Raw genomic sequence first — 20,437 nt, forward strand, 5'->3', positions numbered from 1 at the left:
TTAAAAGATTTTATTTATAGGAGAGAAGGAGAGTGAGCATAAGGGGGTGGGGGAGGGAGAGGGAGAAGCAGACTCCCTGCTGAGCAGGGAGCCCCATGCTGGGCTGAATCCCAGGACTCGGAAATCATGACCTGAGCGGAAGGCAGATGCTTAACCAACTGAGCCATCTAGGCGCCCTGAACATAATACTTTATAATAAGCTTCAAAATGTGTTATTTTTGCAGTCAATTTTTACAGTCAATTTGTATGAGGGAGAGATGTTGGTATAGAAAAATCTCAGAATATACAAACAAAATTTTCTTGGTTTATATGTATTTCTTTCAGAGTAGAGAAATACTGCACTGTTTTGAAGGAGACTCTGGTGTTAGGGTAGACTTTAGTCTGTTTTTGGTGTCTTCTTTTCAGTAAGTCAACTTCCCAGTTTTAGGAAATGCCTTGTTTAGTCATAAACCTACTCAGAAAGGTTTGTCTTTAATATTAGTGAAGCCGGCTTGGGTAACTTAAATTTTTCCAAGTCAAAGACTGTTTTCATTTTTATGTGCCTCACAAACTCCCCTCTTTCCCACTGAGTGAGAGGAGGAGATTTCTTGTGTGTCTAAGGCACTTGTCTGCCCAACACCCGAGGCTTAAGCACAGTCACCCTTTGTTCTGAGATGTAGAAGCTGCAATTCAGCTGTAAAGTGGAGCTTTTATTTCATAAAGAGGTCATCCATCATAATATAATGTCTGTCTTCCCTTCTAGGGCAATGTATCTCTGAAGGAACTGAATGCCCGACCCTTAGAAGTTTTCATGTGCAGCGTGCTCAAAAGGCAAGGTTACGGAGAAGGTTTCCGTTGGATGGCACAGTACATTGATTAACAACCACTTGCATCGGTTCCAGGTCTCATCATTCAGGCCTACTCAGAGATTTGATCCACTCAACATGCATAACTTGAATTCAATAGACTTTTGTTGGTTAGAAAACAGATTTTTTTAGATTATTAATATTATATCAACTTAATTTGAGTGCAAATTGAAAACTGATTCAAGTTTGAGTATCACAATGTTAGCTTTCTAATTCCATAAAATAGTTTATACAGTTTATAATCTGACATTATCCCCAGTGCCATTTATAAAGAACAACTTTCCAGCAGTACATTTGAAGCACTTTTTAACAACGTGAAGCTACGAATACAAACCATGTTTAAAAGCTCATCATGTTAAATTTTTATGTACTATTTTGGAACTAGTTTTTAAATTTTAGATTATATGTCCACCTATCTTAAGTGTACAGTTAATAATTAGGTTATTGATGATTGCATGATGCCTTACAGTTTTCAATAATATTTTTTCTTATGCAAACGTCATGCAATAAAACATATCCTGATGTTTGGCATCTTTGTTGGGCAGGTGTTTCATTTTAATGTGTCTTATCTAGCTAGTATGCTCTGACGTTTTTAGTATTTAATAACATACGTATGAGGGGGTTGTGGGGCAGGGAGATCACTTCAGAATTTTTAGGATAATGTGTAAGTCTCTAGAAGCTTTTGCATTTACCATAAGACACACTGTGTTTGGTTCCATTTTACACATTTCTCTCTGCATCGCGTATATTTGTCACAGTAATGCTACCATGATTAATGCTGATGGGATCCACCTTCTAGTTTCTGTGGGATCGGTCTTTTGAAGAAAAGCACATCTGGTACAACACAGGGTTAATTGGGGGTTTGATAGGCTTATAGCTCCATTCCAGTTGTCTGATTCTGAAGTGTTCCAACTTACCGGTGCCCTGTTTTGGTCATTTGTGCCTTTTCACCAAAAGTAGTGACGGGCACCAGTGTCCCCACATTTAGAGGTACTCCCCACTCCCTTTTAAATAATGACGCAACAGGTAGCACAGCACCTTGTGCGTAGCTTCATTGTAGAGGCCTGTATGTGTGAGGAGAAAGGAAGCCTATTCGGCCGTCTGAGCTGCATGGGGATTCTGGTCCTGTCCTATAGCTCTTTTGCATTGTTTGGCATATTTTATTTCTCATTAGAAATCAATGAATGCTTGTGTTCGATTTTCTTTTTTCTTAATTGCTGTCAGCTCTTACTTTATATTTATAGCACAAAGTCTTTTGTTTTTACAAGTAATGCCTGCTGTGTGATAGCATCTGCAAGCCTCACTGATAGATTAATGTTTTAGGTAGCTTTTAAAGCACTTTAATTTTCTAAGAAATTGAGTAATTCTTTTCCATGAGGTTCTGAGATTCCTGTAATTACTAAAATAAGCTGAAAGATAAGTGCCAAATACGTATTTTTAAAGACTCAAACTTAAGAGAGTTAGTTCTCTCTTGGTTATAAACCAGGATTTTATAGTATATTTAACTAGTTCCATTGAGAATAGATTGCTCCATTCCATCAAGAATAATTTTAATATCAGAATTAGTGTTTTCTTTAGCTTTTTTCCAAATCAGTTACTCTAGTTCTATCATTAATAATGGAACATCTGAGACAGATTAAGGATTAAGGGATATGACTGGAAGGAATCACCAGTTAGCTAAATCAACAAGGTCATTTCAGCATGACCTCTGGTTTTAGTAATATGGCTCTTCTGTTTCACTTTAACCTTTCTTTCAAATGAAAATAGAGCTTCTTCCCTGCTTAGAATCATCACTAGCATCATGGGAAAAGGAGGAGATGACATATCAACCTGTTGGTTTATTTTGCCACATTTAATTCAAGTACTTACTCTTAGGGGCACCTGACTGGCTTATTTTATGGAGCATGTGATTCGACCTTGGGGTTGTGAGTTCAAGCCCCACACTAGATGTAAAGATTACTTAAACGAATGAAAAATAAATCAAGTACTTCTAATATCCTGACTAAACAGAACTAGGCCTTATTAAAAGTAACTGTCTCTTGTTGGTATCTATCTTGAGCACCTACAAGGACATTGCATTTTCTTCAAGTATTTCCTTATATTGTGATATTGTGAAATCAATTACTTGTGTCATAAATTGGTATAAAGGAAAAAACCCTCCTAATTTCTCTGAAGTGGAGAAATGCTTTCTGGTACAAAATATATCATTCCAGAATTCTCATTCTAGTTCTGACACTGGGATCATAGAATTAAAGTCAGTTGTGGACCACAACTAAACTGTGGCTATTTTCCCAATGATGAGAGATTCTTACGGCCTGAATGTTCAGAAATGAAGCTGCACATAGCAGCAAGTGGCTTTCATCCCAGCTCTGGGGAGATGGGCCCGAGTCATTGGGCTTACCATCTCACTCTTCCAGCTCCTCTGAACACATCCATTGAGTCACTGCTCCCCTTCAAGAGAAGCATATTAAGAGAATTGCAAGAAAAAGTAAAAGCACATGGGGAAGACATTTACTCTCTACATGCTTGTGCAAGTATGTGCGCCTGTTCAGTATTTTGGGGTAAATTGTAGCATTGGGGACATAGATTAATTTTGTACCTTTTACCATAAGTTGTGAAAATGTATACAAGATTGGATTCCATATAAATCAGGCACTGCTCAAAACATACATTAAAATCTTTAGTCTACAGCTCTAAAAAACAAGATCTCAGCCTGCATTTCTCATTTTAATGAAACCCTTAACCTCACACCTCTTTCAAGGATTGCTGTTAATTATATTTTCGGGTAACTTTTTAAACTGATTCCAGTTTGTCTTTAGCTCAGTGAATTTTTAAAATGGAGAGAAGAGCATAGCATTTTTTAAAATTGGGGCAAGACATTTTCTGAAATATATGAAAAAAATTCTTCACCATTGGCTTGGTTGACCCAGTATCTTTGAATGCCAAAGATGTATGAATCCAGATACTGCCTGCATAGATGTCAATTTCAGTTTTGTGTGCTTATATGCATATACACATTTACTGTGGTTTACAATGTTTTTTTTTTCCTGAGTTTTGAACCAGCTCACACGTCTTCCTAGTACTTTCCAGCACATAAACTTGCAAAATAATTAAAATAAGGTAATAGCTATAATAATACTGTTTCTTGCCTTCTGCAAAATGATTTGATCAGTCACATTCAAAACACATCATTTTCACAAGTTCGATCATTAAAAACAGTGTAATTCTAGCTGACATGATTTGAGAGTTGTAAGAGAAAGGTTTACATGTTGTGAAACTGTATTGGTTGTGACTCACTGTGGCATTTCAGTTTTGATAGTTATGTGATTCAAGTTTGCAAAGATTTATTGCCAAATTTTCACTAGACTACAATGAGAAGAGCTAATATGAAGGGAATGCTCTCAAAATATCTTGCGTTCATTTTACTTAGAATATATTGTTTGAATCAATTTAAACCTATGTAAAAGTTGGTGAAGGTTCCAAAATTTTCCAAGAAAGCATAAAAAAATAGAGATGAGCACAAAAAAATTCCTTAATGCAAAATTAAAGATGAATTAAAGGTTTTCTATGAACCTTTACTATTTTTTGCTATAAATCTAAGCGTTCAGAAAACGGTGTATCTTCAATGAAGGTCTAAATTCTCAAAACTATATGGTATGCTTCTGATGGCTTCCATCACTGGTCTTTTGAAATGCAAATCAGTGCTTTTTAAGCCCCCATTCCCCCAGAAAGGAAGGAAAGAACAGGTCTTGGATTATGGGACTCTGTCTCTGTGCAAAGTGATTGGGATTTTGTTAAAACCATGTGTCTACTCTTGGTCCCTAGAACCATCCCTCCCTCACACTCCCACACCACACCTGGATAAAAAGTATGAAGTGGGGCACCCCGGTGGCACAGTGGGTTAAGTGACTGCCTTTGGCTCAGTTTATGATCCTGGAGTCCCAGGATGGAGTCCCACATTGGGCTCCCTGCTCAGCAGGGAGTCTGCTTCTCCTGCTGACCTGTCTCCTCTCATGCTCTCTCTCTCATTCTCTCTAATAAATAACTAAGAAAAACATTAAAAAAAAAAAAAAAGTATGAAGGGAATCTACAGAGTCACTGAAGAGTCATATTGAAGATGTAGCTCTGAACCAACAAATTTTTGTTCTCATAATTTAGAACATTAAGTAATTAATGCATTTAATACCACTGATTGATTGTTCAGGGATTTGACTACAGTTTTTAAAAGAATCAAAAATAATCACACTAAGCAAATTTATCCAGAGTAGACCTTATGGAGCGCCTGGCTGGCTCAGTCAAGTGTCTGCCTTCTGCTCAGGTCCTGATCCCAGGGTCCTGGGATAGAGACCTGTATTGGGCTCCCTGCTCAGTGGGAAGCCTGCTTCTGCTTCCTATTCCACTCCCCCTCCCCCCTGCCTGTGTTCCCTTTCTTGCTGTGTCTCTCTCTGTCAAATAAATAAATAAAATCTTTTAAAAAATAAAAAAGTAAACTTTGTTTCAGGAGCATCCTTGCCCCAAATAGATTTTAGGGCAGAAATGGAAAAGCCTTTTGAGTGATTTCACGCCAAGTTATTTTTGGAAAAGCTTCACTGGAGTGGATGAATTCTTCTTTAAATAAGGGAGGGAGAATTTGAATTAATTTCAATTTTAAATATTTTGGGGGAAAGGGGGTGGTAGTTCTACAGCTTTTGACATACAAGTGGTCTTTGGAATTGTTTTCTTTATCAAGTGTAAAGATTCACATCAGAATGACCAACTTCACATGGGTTTCTCTGTTCCCTGGTGCCACTCCTAACCTGAACTCATCATCATACAGTTGCCATACTGAGGTGAGAGCACTCAGGGTGAATGTAGTCACGTTACTTTGAAAGTGATCAAAGTGTTTTCTGTAGTGAGGACTTCAGTATTTGACTGAATTATAGAGTATGTTGAATGGTAAGTCAGTCAGTTCTTTTTATCACTAATCTTGTTTGCACTTTTGTATACCACTGCTTGCACTAGCATCTCAGTGTAGATTTTAACAATGGTTTCACAGTGTATACAGATTGTTAAGCATAATTTATATGAAGATGTTTCTGTTTACCTTTATGTATTTTATAAAGAACAGCTACGACTGATGGTTAAATGTTCTTGAATTGAATTGTGTTTGTATGTTAATTTGATTTTGTTTTATTATTCACCCCCTATGAATTTGAGTGTCAGGAATAGAAAAATAAAACACTAACATGGTCTTTGAAAAACTCTAGTGTCAAGTTCTGTCTTTATCATCCAACTTTAATTTTCATTTTGCTCACTGGAAATTTCTTGGACTTTGAAATTATGAATAGAACTTTCCCTTTGTACAAAGATTCTTAAGAAACTTTGCTTAAGTACCAAGGCCTACCTTGCCTGAAAACAAGGGCAACCTGAAGTCGAACTGACACAATATTCACTCTGCTGAAATGTAAAAAATAAAGCAACCAGTGGTTTTATCTATATCAAAGTTCTCTAGCCTTAGTATGCATCAGAATCTCCTGGGAAGATTTTATTTTATCTGTTTATTTTTTAATGTAAACTCTTTGCCCAGTGTGGGGATCTAACTCACAACTCCTGAGATCAAGAGTCCCATACTCAACTGACTGAGCCAGCCAGGCACCCCTCCTGGGAAGATCTTTTTGAAAAGCACAAAAGAAAAAAATCCAACCAAAGGTGGTGATTAAGTAGATCTGGAGTGGGGGTGGAGGGCAGGAATCTGGATCATTCACAAGCTTCTCAGGTTTTTCTGATACCAGAGTACATGAATTTTTCATTTAGCAGGAACAGAGATGTAACAATACTAAATACTAATAACACTAAACGATTACTGGCTCATCAGTGAAGAAAAACATTAATCATTTTGGTAAGGATTATTGAGTTACTTTTGAGACTTAAACATTTCCTACCTTTAACATTTCCCACAAAAATGGACAGAAGGACAACAACCTTTGGGCTAGCTCTTTTAACATAAGCAATCACAATTCTATTACAGTTGTGTCCATCAAATAGATCTACCTCTGGACTCAAATTATTTGTTGAGTTGAAACTAACAGGAAGATAGAGTGCAATGAAAGGACAAATAATGAGAAATAATGTCCAGTTTATTTAGCCCATTTTCTTGAATTTAGCTATATCTTTTTTTTTTTTTTTAAGATTTTATTTATTTGAAAGGGAGAGAGAATGAGAGAGAGAGAGAAAGCATGAAAGAGGGAAGAGGTCAGAGGGAGAAGCAGACTTCCCGCCAAGCGGGGAGCCCGATGTGGGACTCAATCCCAGGACTCCAAGACCATGACCAGGGTGGAAGGCAGTCGCTTAACCAAATGAGCCACCCAGGCTGTATCTTTTTCAAAGGTACAAGTAATGCAATGGTCAGAGACCTCTGCAGAATGTGAAAGACACCTTGCTCGGAATAGGGAACTTCCTAAAAAACAACATAAATGTAAATGAATCCCTTTGGGTGGTGGCCACTCTCCTTATTGAAAGGCAAGACACTGAGGCACCTGGGTGGCTCAGTGGATTAAATAAAGCCTCTGCCTTCTGCTCAGGTTATGATCCCAGGGTCCTGGGATAGAGCCCTGCATGGGGCTCTCTGCTCAGCAGGGAGCCTGCTTCCTCCTCTTTGCCTGCCTCTCTGCCTACTTGTGATCTCTGTCATAATAAATAAATAAAATCTTTAAAAAAACAAAACAAAACAAAAACCAGAAAGGTAAGACACTGCTTAAAAACTTGTTAACTATAAAGTCCTAAAACAAAACGAAGGTCCTAAAAAAAGGCCTTGTTTCTGTGGCATCCCTTATACAGGGTTCAGCTAGGGATGCAGTTCACTGACAAAAGTCAGGACCTCTATTTACAAAGCCTCTTAACCTTGATTTATTTAAAAGTTAGACATTAAAGGGGTTCCTAGGTGGCTTAGTCAGAAGAGCATGCAACTCTAGATCTTGGGGGTCGTGAATTCAAGCCTCATGTTGGGTAGACATTACTTAGATAAACTTAAATAAATAAATAAATATTAGGGGTGCCTGGGTGGCTCAGTCAGGTAAACATCTTACTTCCGCTCAAGTCATGATGTCAGGGTCCTGGGATGGAGCCCCGAGTTAGACTCCACACTCAGCATTGAGTCAGCTTCTGCCTTTCATTCTCCCTCTGCCCACGCACCCTGCCCCCCAGCCCACCATGTGCTTTCTTACAAATAAATAAAAATCTTTAAATAAATAAACGAATAAAATTTTAAAAATAAAATTTGACATCAAGGCTCAATAATTTTCTGGCTATTACGTAGTATATAAAGTAAGCTTTGCTTTGGAACGTGGGTTTTGATTTGGGACGTTATAACAAGTAATTTAAGATGTTTACTAAAGTCACTAACTTCAGTGATGGCAATATGCCACTACAAACAAGCTCTTTATGTTGCAAAAGTTAATTCAAGAGCTTTCGTCCTTGATTGTACCGAAAGGGCTTGGGTTAATAGGTAACACATCAATGCAGTCAAAAGGTTTTCTACCTAACAGGTTTCAAGGCTGTTTAAAAGTAAAAAAGGAGAAGAAATAATTGGAGGAGAGGTACAGGCGGACAGGGGTCAAAATGGAGATTTTTGTTCACTGCTTTCTGTTTTTTTAAGATTTTATTTATTTATTTGACAGACAGAGATAACAAGTAGGCAGAGAGAGAGGAAGGGAAGCAGGCTCCCTGCTGAGCAGAGAGCCCGATGCAGGGCTCCATCCCAGGACCCTGGGATCATGACCTGAGCTGAAGGAAGAGGATTTAACCTACTGAGCCACCCAGGCATCCCATAAAAGCAACTTTAAATGAAAAGAGAATACACCCGAACAGTTAGGGCCTAAGGGGCCAGAAACTTTGGATACCTTTTCTTCTTTTCTGTAGCTGTCTCTTTTTCTCTAACTTAAACAAGCAACTAGAGATGAAGAATGGGGTGTCTAGACTCAGACCTTACCTGAGCTGAAATCCCAGCTCTCTCTTATCAGCTTTGGTGCCCCTGTTCACTGCTTTCTTGAGCAAAAAGTAACTAAAAGTGGGGCACCTGGGTGGCTCAGTTGGTTAAGCAACTGCCTGCAGCTCAGGTCATGATTCTGGGGTCTCTGAATCGAATTCCACATCCTGCTCCCCCTGCTCAGAGGGGAGCCTGCTTCTCCCTCTCCCTCTGCCTGCTACAACCCCTGCTTGTGGTCTCTCTGTCAAATAAATAAAATCTTAAAAAAAAAAAAAAAGGCGGGCCCCTGGGTGGCTCAGTGGGTTAAAGCCTCTGCCTTCGGCTCAGGTCATGATCCCAGGATCATAGAATTGAGCCCCAAATCAGGCTCTCTGCTTGGCAGGGAGCCTGCTTCCACCTGTCTCTCTGACTCCCTTTCTGCCTACTTGTGATCTCTGTCTGTCAAATAAATAAATAAAATCTTAAAAAGAAAAAAAAAAGCAACTGAAGGTGAAATTCAGTATTGGAATTGTAGTCCCATTTGATCTGGGATTAGCAAAATTTCACAAACTAGAGAGATTAGAAATATTACCAAGTTACAGCACCACTTTTATGGTTCTCCTAGCACTTGGGTTTGGGTTCAAGTCTATCTAGACCTGTATCCGGACTGGGAAGCCCATACCAGGCTGAATGCAGTCTGGAGAAAATCAAGTTGACTTTTGGCTATTCTAGGGTCTTCACTTAAAAAAAAAAAAAAAAAAAAGTTGGGGTGCCTAGGTGGCTCAGTTGGTGAAGAAACCAACTCTTGATTTTGGCTCAGGTCATGATCTCAGGGTCATGGGCTGGAGCCCAACACAGTGCTTGGCAATCCACAAGGTGTGTGCTTCCGGATTCTCTCTCCCTCTCCCTCTACTCTTCCCCCTGCTTGCACATGCACATGTCCTTTCTCTAAAGTAGATAAATATAAATAAATGAATAAATAAAATTTAAAGAATTTTTTAAAGTGAAGTAGAGTTGACATACCTAATATAATGACATATTATATTAGTTTCAGGTGTATAGCATACTGATATGACAATTCTACACTTAATGCTCATCACAGTAAGTTTAGTCACTATCTGCCACCATACAATGTTATTACAGTATTATTAACTATCTTCCCTATGCTATACTTTTCATCTCTGTGACTTATTTATTTTATAATGGGAAGTTTGTACCTCCTAATCCACTTTATGTCCTGCACCTGGCCCACAACAAGAGCCGTCTTGCACACCTTTCTCTCACCTGGAATGTCCCAATTGCCTCATCCAAATTCTTCACCTTCAAGGTCCAAATCAAGTTCTGCCACCTCTGAGACACATCTGTGACACCTCTGTAAAAACAAATTACTAGACTCAGAAGGCAATGCCTCTAGCCAACTGTTTTGCTGTAAAAATGCTCTAGACTAAGTAAATTAGTATAATTTCCAGGAAAACAGAAAACATTTAACTTTAGCAGAAGCATCATTTTGTTACGACAGTTTAGCACAGGAAGGGGTTTGGCCATCACAATGGAGTAACAGGACCAGTTCAACTACACTAGTGCCTTACTTATGAATAGAACTACATGATAGGGGCGCTTGGGTAGCCCAGCTGATGAAGCCTCTGACTCTTGGTTTTGGCTCTGGTCATGATCTCACCGTCATGGGATGCTGAGCATGGATCAGGCTCTGCCCGCAGCACGTAGCTCGCTTCTCTCTCCCTCGCCCTCTCCCTCTGCCTCTGTCCCATGCCCCCGCTCTCTCTTGCACAATAAATAAAATCTGTGACTAAAATAAATAAAATACTAGGATCCCTGGGTGGCTCCCTCAGTTAAGCATCTGCCTCCAGCACACCAGGAGATCCTTGGGTCCTGGGATTGACGCCCCCCCCCGAGCAAGGAGTCTAATTCTCCCTCTGCCCGCCCCTCCCCCTGCTTCTGCCCTCTCTCCGACAAGTAAAATCTTAAAAAATAATAAAATCCCTTAAAAAATAAAAAAATAAAATAACAGCATGATGAACCACATTTAGCTTTGGGAGTGGGTCCTATTCTTCAAACTGATTAAGTATAGTTGATGCACAATGTTACATTAGTTTCAAGTGTACAACACATTGGTTCAACAACTATATACCCAAAATTATAGCTGCCATCTGCTTTCTTTAGTCTCTTAGAAATTTTTTTAAAAGATTTTATTTATTTATTTGAGAGAGAGAGAGATCACAAGAAGGTGGGGAGGGGTGGTGGAACAGGAGCAGAGAGCCCATTGTGGGGCTTGATCCGAGGACCTTGAGATCATAACCTGAGCTGAAGGCAGAGACTTAACTATTGAGCCACCCAGGCGCCCCTTTCTTCGGTCTTATAGCAGTAGAAAAAGTGGTCAAACACTGGTTCTCTCTGAATTCGTGAGGAATAAATAAAGGCCTAAATTTTATTTGTGGAATCTGGCTTTTAACTCCTTTAGCCCTTTTTTCAGCAGTAACAAATGACCTAAGCATTGTAAACCTAGGTGGAGATTAGAATCCCTACCTCCAAGGAATTGTTGAAAGGATAAAATAAGAAAATACACAGCAAAAATGTACTAAGCACTCAACAAATGGTAGTCATATATATATATATATATATATATATATATATATATATATACACACACACACATATATATATGTACATCGTTATATATATATATAACGATGTACATTTATGTACAAAATATAGCCCCTGGTTTGTGTCCAAATAGGCAGAAGTACTGGGGGCAGGCTAAGTCTTAACATGGGTTCCCTGACTTGTCAGAACGTCCTGAACCTCTTAAAATTTGAGGCAGAACTTCATGCTCAGTCGTGTTGGTATAGTCTACTGCAAAAACGATTCAGTATGCATCAGTCTCAAGTAAGTTCGTGAACCAAAATAAGGCGGGGAACCAGGAGGGCAGTTAAGGTTTTGATCCGAGGACGAGGAATTGGGGGTGACCTAAGGAAACGTCTCGGGTCACCTGAGGGGAAGTAAAAATCAGCAGTGCGGGTCTCGGCCTGCTGCCCTTCCTCCTGGAGATCTCAGTAGGTGACGGCCCACCCTTGCGTCTCTATTCTCTGCCCCTTGACCCCGATGAGGCCTCCACATCTCCCTCCAGTTACCCCCAGAACCTCGCGCTGAGGTAGGAAACGCTTGGAGCCTCAGCGGTCAGCTCCAAGCAACACTTGCCCACGCTGCCGCGAGGAAGCTTCAAACTGGGCGCGGCGGCGGGGCCAAGGCGCGGGGTGGGGCTGCAGGTAGAGCTCCAGCCTATGAGAGAGCGGCGTTCGGGTGACGGGGGCGGGGCGACGGGGAGCGCGCCGTGCTCCGGGACGTCACTTTGGAGAACGTCCGCCAGTGGGACTGGGTCTGAGGTCGAGTTGAAGAGCTCTAGCGCTGGAGAAGCAAAGTAGGTGGGAGCTCGTGTGTAACTAAGGGCTCCATTGCCCAGGAACAGAGTTCTGTCAGCTCTTGAAGGAAACTCTTCAATGCTGCCTTCTTTCCTGACTGCCTGACCGCTGATGGCAAGGGCACGAAGCAATTTAGAGAACAACCTGAGTTTTTCTCCACTCCAGCTTCTATATAGGGCCAGGCTGAGAATCATCAGTCCTCTGGTAGTTGAGTAGCAGTGGGGTCCCTCCTGGACTCTCCGGGGCTTCATTCTGCCTTCCTCCTCCGAGAAGCAGTGCTCCGACTGTTCTATGAGATGATTGGACAGCCTTTGCCTACCACCCCATATGTCAGTGCTGGGCTGGGCAAAATAGGGAGGAACCCCACTAGGGTTCTCGCTTTTTTTCCCCCCTCTCTCACACACAAAGCTTTATATATGGGGAACTATTATTTATCACCAGGCACTTGGCAAGTATTGTGCTGTTAGATTCAGTTCTGGGTGCGTGGCCTCACTTTCGGTCTGCTTCTCCTTTAGTCTGTAGGCATTTCCTGAACACCTGCTGGCAACTGGCATCACATACTGAAAAATGGGTAAAGATCTGCCCAGGAAACCATGGGAGGCAAACATTATCAAGGAGGCTTTTAGAAAGCAAGCACCAAAAGGAGTACAAATTGGTTAGGTGGAGAGGTGAGAGAGGATGTGCCAATTAGGTAACCCATAAAAGACAAAGGCATCACAATAAAAGCCATGTTGTAATTTGGGATCTGATAGAGCTCAGTGCCTGAAGAGGACTATGGGAAGAATGTTCTAGGAAAAAGACAAGAGTGGAGGGAAAGACTGAAGAGCATGAAGCCTGACCTGAGGAGGAAGCAGAAGAACCCCAGGTTTTTCCCATCCTGTTTCTTACCTGTAATGATATGTACATTTTTTTAAAAAGATTATTTATTTATTTATTTAACAGAGAGAGAGAGAGAGAGCGAGTGAGGGAACACCCAGGCACCCCTATGTGTATTATTTCTGACACTGGTTCCAAAATCAGCCTTGTATGAGGTATGACCATGTTTACCAATCCACAGTAGGAGCTAGTGATCCACCAGGATATTCTGCTCTTGGGACCATCAGATCAGGATCCAGACATGCTATTTGAAGTTGGGACCCTCTGGATAGACATGTCCTTCTTAAAATGCCACATTGACTATTGAGCATGTACACCAGAATGTGTGGTGCTGACAGTGGGGAATATGCTGATTTGAGGTAAAACTAAAAGTCAAGCATGAAGCTGTTGAAACAGCAGGGATTGTCAACCTATAAAACGCCTGGCCAAGCCCTGGGGTCAGTAACAGGTGGGTGCTCCCTGAGGATACTGCCGGGAGAGCGCGGAACTGAGACAGCATCAGTTCCATCTGACCCCTCTCTCTGCAAGCCTGTGACGTGGGACTGGCTTTACCTGAAAAGTGTGGGGATCTGCTGGTTCCACCAATCAAATGATGCAAGTGTAATTGTAGGAGTAAGGGGAGGGGCATACCTATCTGCATTCTAATCCCCTAAGAAAGTACCCAATTTGAAGAGTCAGATGGGCTTATCTTAACTCATCAAATAGCCTAAGGGCTGTCCAGTGAACACTGGACTGTCCATGATCTCTGGCTTCAGGACTCAGGAGGACCTGTGAATAGGAACAAGCTTCAAGGAGACAATTATAGTTGAATTTAAAGAAGATTTTTTTTTTTTTTTTTTAGCACAGATGACTTAGCATTGGATTGCCTTTAAAATGGCAGTCTCTCTGTCATTAAAATTCAGAGACTGTTCTCAAGAAGTTGGTTTGGAAGACTGAGTAAGGGACATGTGGGAGGTCTAGTAATCAGGCTCACAGAAATCCCAGATGTGAAGAAGTGTTACAGACAAGAGATTACTCAGATAGAAGGGACCATAACAGATCCACCTTGTTTGTCCTAAATGTTACAGATGATGTATTTACCGAATTCCCTGGTCAGTTATTTATAATGCAGCGGGTAAAAGCCCTTAAATGGCAACCCATTCCTGACCCCTCTCACTCTACAGAGGTTTTTTCCCTTTCCTTTCTGTTCTTGCCTTCACTTAATAAATTTTCACCTCACTTCACCTTTTTGTCCGTGAGATTCATTCTTCAACTCTGTGAGACAAGAACCCTGCAACAAGATGAGCTTTCACTTTCCCCTACCCCCCAAACTCGAGTCCTCTCACCCAGATGCAGCTCCAAAGATGAGGGCCAAGCAGGAACCAGGATTAATGGTGCAAACTGGTGCCAGTCCCATACCCTTTCTTGACTAGAAGGAAGTGCTCCTGTTTTGGGGGATGGAGGTGGGGTTTCTCTGAGATTTGAGCATCCCTTCTGATTTCTGGTGCCTCTTCAGGGCACATCGTTCTTCCTTTGACATTAACCCATTATGGAGTCTTAACAGTGGATGAGGCAGCGATTAGGCCCACCTGACCTCCTTCCCAAGCTTCTTTCTGTAAGCTAATGGGCATGAATGTTATGGCTAGCATGTGGGAAGCCAGCCTATGAAACTAAGCACCTGTGACCAGAACCAGGCCCCCAAATGGGAGTTTTGGAACATGGACAGGTGAAGGTTTATTTTGCTGAGTCACTTTCTGTCTTGGCTTCTCTTGTAAACCACCCCCCCCCCTTGTGAGTTTCATATTGCTCACAACATTCAGTTCTTAGCAATGGAACATTCCTTCTTTGCAAAAAGGGGTGGGGGGGGGATAGGAGGGATGTTCTATTCAGCTACATTCTAGCTCTTGGGTTACAAGGTTTCAAGTGTACAGGACTGCCACCGGAGAACTCAGCTGGTAGGCTGGGGGTTTCTCAGGCCCAGGCAGCTGACTGTTACAGGTATCACAATGAGCTGCTCCCTGACACCCCTCAGAGGTGTACAACCAGCCCCTATTTCAGCCCCCACCCAGGGAGCAGACAGGCCCTCACCCCAGACCACAGTTGTCCTGGATGGGGGTAGGGAGGCCCTTGAGAACTTGTAAACAACCAGGCTCTGCCAGCTCAGATTCCAGGAAGTGAGTTAGTAAACAAATCCCTCTGGCCTCCTCACCTCTGGTTAGTCAGCCAGCCCAGAGCTGTTCTCTGCCCAAACCTCCTCTTCCCCTCCTCTTCCACCTTTGCGGAGTCCTCATTTTGCCTACCTCATGTCTGTATCCCCTTAAAACCTCTCACCTACCCTGCATGGGGGCCCAGCAGGAACTGTCATCCTCATTTAACAAATGAAGGAATTGAGGCCCAGAAGGACCAAAATACCAGTCCTTAATTCTCCATTACACCCAAATTCCCCAGATTCCATTTCTGCAGCAAGAAGCATTGAGTTTAAGCTTTGAGTTGGGGGACCTACAGGAGTCGGGTGCCCCAGGAAAGGCCCCAATATCAACTTTTTTTTTGAAAGTTAAAAAAAATTTTTTTTAAAGATTTTATTTATTATTTATTTGACAGACAGAGATCACAGTAGGCAGAGATGCAGGCAGAGAGAGAGAGAGGAGGAAGCAGGCTCCCTGCTGAACAGAGAGCCCAATGCTGGACTCGATCCCAGGACCCTGAGATCATGACCTGAGCCGAAGGCAGAGGCTTTAACCCACTGAGCCACCCAGGCGCCCTGAAAGTTTTTTAGAATGGCTTCTTTTTGCTTAACATTTTGTTTGTTGTTGCTGTAAAACAACAACCTTATTGAATGTACCTTATTGAATGTAGCAGGGATTTCACCCCTGACCCATAGTATTTTTTTTTTTAAACTGGAGTGAATGAAAAAACACATAGCATAAAATACACGTAGCAAGTTCTTTTATGTATGTATGTATCTATATATTAGGGAGTGTGAGGAAAGAGGGGGAGAAGGAGAAGCAGGCTCCCGAGCAGGGAGCCTAACAACGCGGGGCTGGATCCCAGGACCCTGGGATCATGACGTCAGTCAAAGGCTCAACTGAATGAGCCATCCAGGCACTCCCACATACCACTTCTAAGTGTAAAGTACAGTGCAGTCAACCATATGCACACTGCTGAGCACCAGATCCCCAGAATCCCCTATCCTGCCTCTATACCAGCAACTGAACTCAAGGGGTTTGCTGCTTGGGGTGCATCAAATTGAACACCACCCAAGGAAGTGTTGGGAGCAAAGAGTTTTTATTACTTGTCGCAAGTAAGGAGACAGGGAGATAGCTCTCGAAGCACTGCCTCCTCTTAGGGTTAATACAGGGACGTTTATTCAGTATGCTTCAGAACAGGGGCATGGAGCCCAACCCATTAAGGAACTCACCCGTATTTTGTTACTTAAGCACTTCGGATGAATTGCGCATGCTCAGCTTAGCAAGTCAAGGCGCTGTGCATACATGGTGTGTTCAAAAATGGCTGAACCCGCCCCCACCCCCAACTCCCGCCCAAGAGATCTTAGAATTATAATGAGTTAAAGGTAACTTCAGGGCAATTTAGGGGGCTTCTCTTGAAGGCCTCAGCAAGAGTCCGGCTCAAACTGGCTCATGCCGCTGGTTATCCAGGGGAACACCTGGCCCTAATCTCCTTGGTGGGAGCTGCTTGTTCTACAAAACAGACACATTCTTTTTTTTTTTTTTTTTTTTAAAGGTTTTATTTATTTATTTGACAGAGAGAGATCACAAGTAGGCAGAGAGCTAGGCAGAGAGAGAAGGGGAAGCAGGCTCCCCGCTGAGCAGAGAGCCTGATGCGGGACTCGATCCCAGGACACTGAGATCATGACCTGAGCTGAAGGCAGCGGCTTAATCCACTGAGCCACCCAGGTGCCCCAAATAGACACATTCTTAATCTGCTGTCGTCCCTTCCCCCTCCTCCTTTCTGTTGAGAGCTTGAAGCCCTCTGATCCAAGTTAACTCCTCTTTCCATCCTAGCTCACGCACCTGCTGAACAGCTCCCACCTCCTCTGCCCCTAGACCCTGGCACCCGCCACCCTACTTCCTGTTTCTACTAGCCTAACTACTGAGATACCTCATATAAGACCGATGGTGTAGGATGTGTCTTTTTTGTGATTGCTTATTTCACTTACTTAGCAACATGTGTTCAGTGTTCATATGTCAGAATTTGCTTTCATTCCAAGACCAGGTAACACTCCCTTGCATGGATCTGACACCATTTCCTTATCCATTCATCCCCTGATGGACATGTGGTTTGCTTCCACCTCTTGGCTATTAGTACTGCAGCCAACAGAAGCGTTTTAGACACTCACCTGCGTCAGTAATAAATGGCCAGTGGGCCTCAAACAGCTCTAGGGAGAAGGGTTCCTTCAAGGATGGAGTTCCATTCAGCCTTAGGCTGGGATGTGAGATGAAATGGGGGCAGGCCCGTCTTGGGTTCTGTGTGTCCTGGCTACTGGCTGCAGCCCCCTTTCCATTGCTCTTGAACTTCAGGGGTGAGCATTCTGGAGTTGTGGAGACAGTCTGGGATCTGCTCCAGTCTTACACACCATGGAAAATCACCCCTCTGCCCGGGCCATGATATAGTGGAGAACATGAGGCTCCTGCTACGATTGCCAGGGAAAATCCAGGATGCAATATTTGGTACATAGTTGTACTGAAGAATTATTCAGTATTTATTTGAAATTCTAATTTCACTGTGGCTCCAGTACTGTTATTTGCTATATCTGGCAACCTAACCTCCAAACCCACTGAGGATCTCCCTCACAAGCCAGGACCAGGACCTTTGCCTTCCGACCCAGGTTCCCCAAATATAGATGATGTGGATGTTTCTGAACTCCAGGCCTGGCTTGGAGCACAGGGTGTCAAGCCCAGTCCTGGTTCACTAAGCTTGCCCCTAAGTCACCTGCTTGACTGAGCCCCCATCCTTGCCTCACGCTCTCTTTGACTCTAGGCAGTGAGTCTGTCTGAAGCCCAGAAAGCTGCCCTAAAATCCATATTTCAGGATTTCTTCTTTTATCAGGCAACCCCCCAAATGGTGATCATGAAACCCCATGTCCTGCCTGTGCTTCTCATCAGGGGAATGAAGAGTAGGTGGCTGAGGCAGACTCATAGGGGTGCAGTGAGAGGGACTAACGCCATCTCTGGGAGTGTGGAGCACTCCCTCTCCAACCCGCCATTGATTGCCTCCATTGCTTTAGGAGTTATGAGATAGCAGGGCCTGGAAATCCCTGGTCCACCCACCCTTCCCAGTGTGGGAACTCCATAGGCCTAAACCAATGCCTTAGCTTCTCAGGAGCCCTCTGGTCCCTTATCCTGAAGGCTGATAAAGAAGATCCTTCTCCGTGCTGGCTCATGAAGGGCCATGGATGGGGGCATGGGTGTCTTGGGGAGGTCTGGACTCCTGAGACTAGGGACTGCATGGTTGGGCCTGTTCCTGGGGTCCTTGAGACTTCTTGCTGGAGGCATCTGTGCTTGGGCCCGACGGGCAGCAGATGGTGCCCCACACCCTACCCTTGCAGAAATTTGGTGAGAACAGGGGAGGTTCTCAGAGAACCCCTCCCACCCAGCTCACAGGATGGTCTTAGTGAGTAGTGGACACTGCTCTGGGATCACATGATTAAGGTGTATCTCCCACACTGGCCCGGTCTCTTCCTACAGGCATATGGTCATCCTAACGTCCTCAGGGCCCAGTAGCAGGTGTTCAGCGAGTGTGGAATCGGTGCAAGCAAGATAGAAGGGTGGATGAATGCCACACCCCTCCTGGGAGATACTGGGAAAGAACTGGCCCTCCATGAGGGAGCTGGGAACAGCTCAGTCCACACTTGTCCTGTCCTGTTCTCAGGGACAGAGATAACAGAGGCAGCTGCAGGGGCAAAGGCCTAGGAGCCCCAGCCAGTTGTGAGACCCCTGCCGTGAAGCAGTCATGTGGACTTGAGTTGGTGCAGAAAGGGACCCCAGAGGGACTTGGCTGGGAACTAGGGCCAGGTCTACTCCTCTGCCTTCCCCTGTGGAAGGGGGCCAAGGATTCCCAATGGCTGTCTGTCTGTCCCTCACTCCCCACAAGCCTGGGTCAATCCAAAGCAATCCAGGAGGCAGCCGATGGCCTCTAGGCCTATGATACCCAAAAGAGTAGGTACTAGCCACATGGCCATTGAACTCAAAAGGTGGCTTGGCTACCAAACTGAGATGTGCTGTAAATGTAGAAAACACACTGGCCTGCAGAAGAATGTAAAATATCTCATTAGCAATTGTTTTATATGATCTACATGTTTAAGTGCTTATATTTGGATGATAGGTTAAATAAAATTATTATAATTCCATCTTACATGTTTGTTTTCATTTTTTAAAATGTGCGGCTAGGGGCACCTGGGTGGCTCAGTGGGTTAATCCTCTGCCTTCGGCTCAGGTCATGATCCCAGGATCCTGGGATCGAGCCCCGCATCGGGCTCTCTGCTCAGCCGGGAGCCTGCTTCCCCCTCTCTCTCTGCCTGCTTGTGATCTCTCTCTCTGTCAAAAAAAAAAAAAAAAAAAAAAAAAAAAATGTGCGGCTACCAGAATTACATGTGTGCTTGCACTTGATGTCTACCAAACACTGCTGCTTTAGACCCACAGGTGTCTTGGCCTCTCTGGCCCGTGTAGCAGCTGGGTCAGCTTTCAGGTGTGGGTCTGGCAGTCTGGCAGCAGGGCCCCTGCATCATTTTTCTGGACCAAGGTGGCCAAGTGGGCGTGGCATGGTGCCAGTGGAGGGAGGACTGAGAGGATGGGGTGCTGGGGTGCGAGCCCAGGGCAGCTGGCCCCTGTGACAGGTGGGCTGGCTAATCAGAAACCCCAGGTTCACTTCCCATGTCTTCTGTGCTGTGGCCACAGACCTTGGATCTGGAGGTAGCCTTGGGGGCTACTGCCTATTGCACCAGTGACAAAATGGGGCAATTCTTGCTGGCAGGAAACTTGAGTCGGTGGCTCTAGAAGGTAGGTTCCTTGAATCTCAATTCTACCTCTTCCTGCCCGCCTCTGGCTCTAAGAGGAGGTTCAAGATCCCTTCTGACTCTGCATAGTTTGATGCATCTTTGCACATGCCCGAGCCTTTTCAGGAATGCTGTTGGCCCTTCCTTCTACCCCGCTGTCCTTGACTGAGCAACCGTTTATTCTTCAGGTCTCTACTGGAAGTTCTAGGATGGCAGGCTCCTGGTGATGTTTGGTATCCAACCCAGCATGCTGGCAGAATGGAGGTATATGGTCAAGATTCATTGGTGAATGAGTGATTGGTATTATCCCTTCTTCAGGGAAACCTGTCCTGAACTCCTCCCATCC

At 43.5% G+C, this 20,437-nt stretch overlaps 1 protein-coding gene and 1 long non-coding RNA gene across 2 annotated transcripts in view; one reads left to right on the forward strand and one right to left on the reverse strand.

The window, feature by feature from the left end:
* Positions 1–4,571, forward strand: part of SAR1B (secretion associated Ras related GTPase 1B) — a 31,390-nt gene extending 26,819 nt beyond the window's left edge. The window contains exon 7 of the mRNA XM_032336710.1: positions 743–4,571. Coding sequence (XP_032192601.1) covers positions 743–859 — 117 coding nt within the window. The 3' untranslated portion in view covers positions 860–4,571. The remainder of the gene's footprint in view (positions 1–742) is intronic.
* LOC116586566 overlaps positions 1–12,109 on the reverse strand; it is a 28,538-nt gene extending 16,429 nt beyond the window's left edge. Inside the window, exons 1-2 of the long non-coding RNA XR_004284068.1 lie at positions 11,937–12,109; positions 10,072–10,159 (exon numbers count right to left, since the gene is read on the reverse strand). This is a non-coding gene — a long non-coding RNA (uncharacterized LOC116586566). The remainder of the gene's footprint in view (positions 1–10,071; positions 10,160–11,936) is intronic.
* Between the last annotated feature and the right edge of the window lie 8,328 nt (positions 12,110–20,437).

This window comes from Mustela erminea, chromosome 3 (genome assembly GCF_009829155.1).
Source record: "Mustela erminea isolate mMusErm1 chromosome 3, mMusErm1.Pri, whole genome shotgun sequence".
Taxonomy (NCBI): domain Eukaryota; kingdom Metazoa; phylum Chordata; class Mammalia; order Carnivora; family Mustelidae; genus Mustela; species Mustela erminea.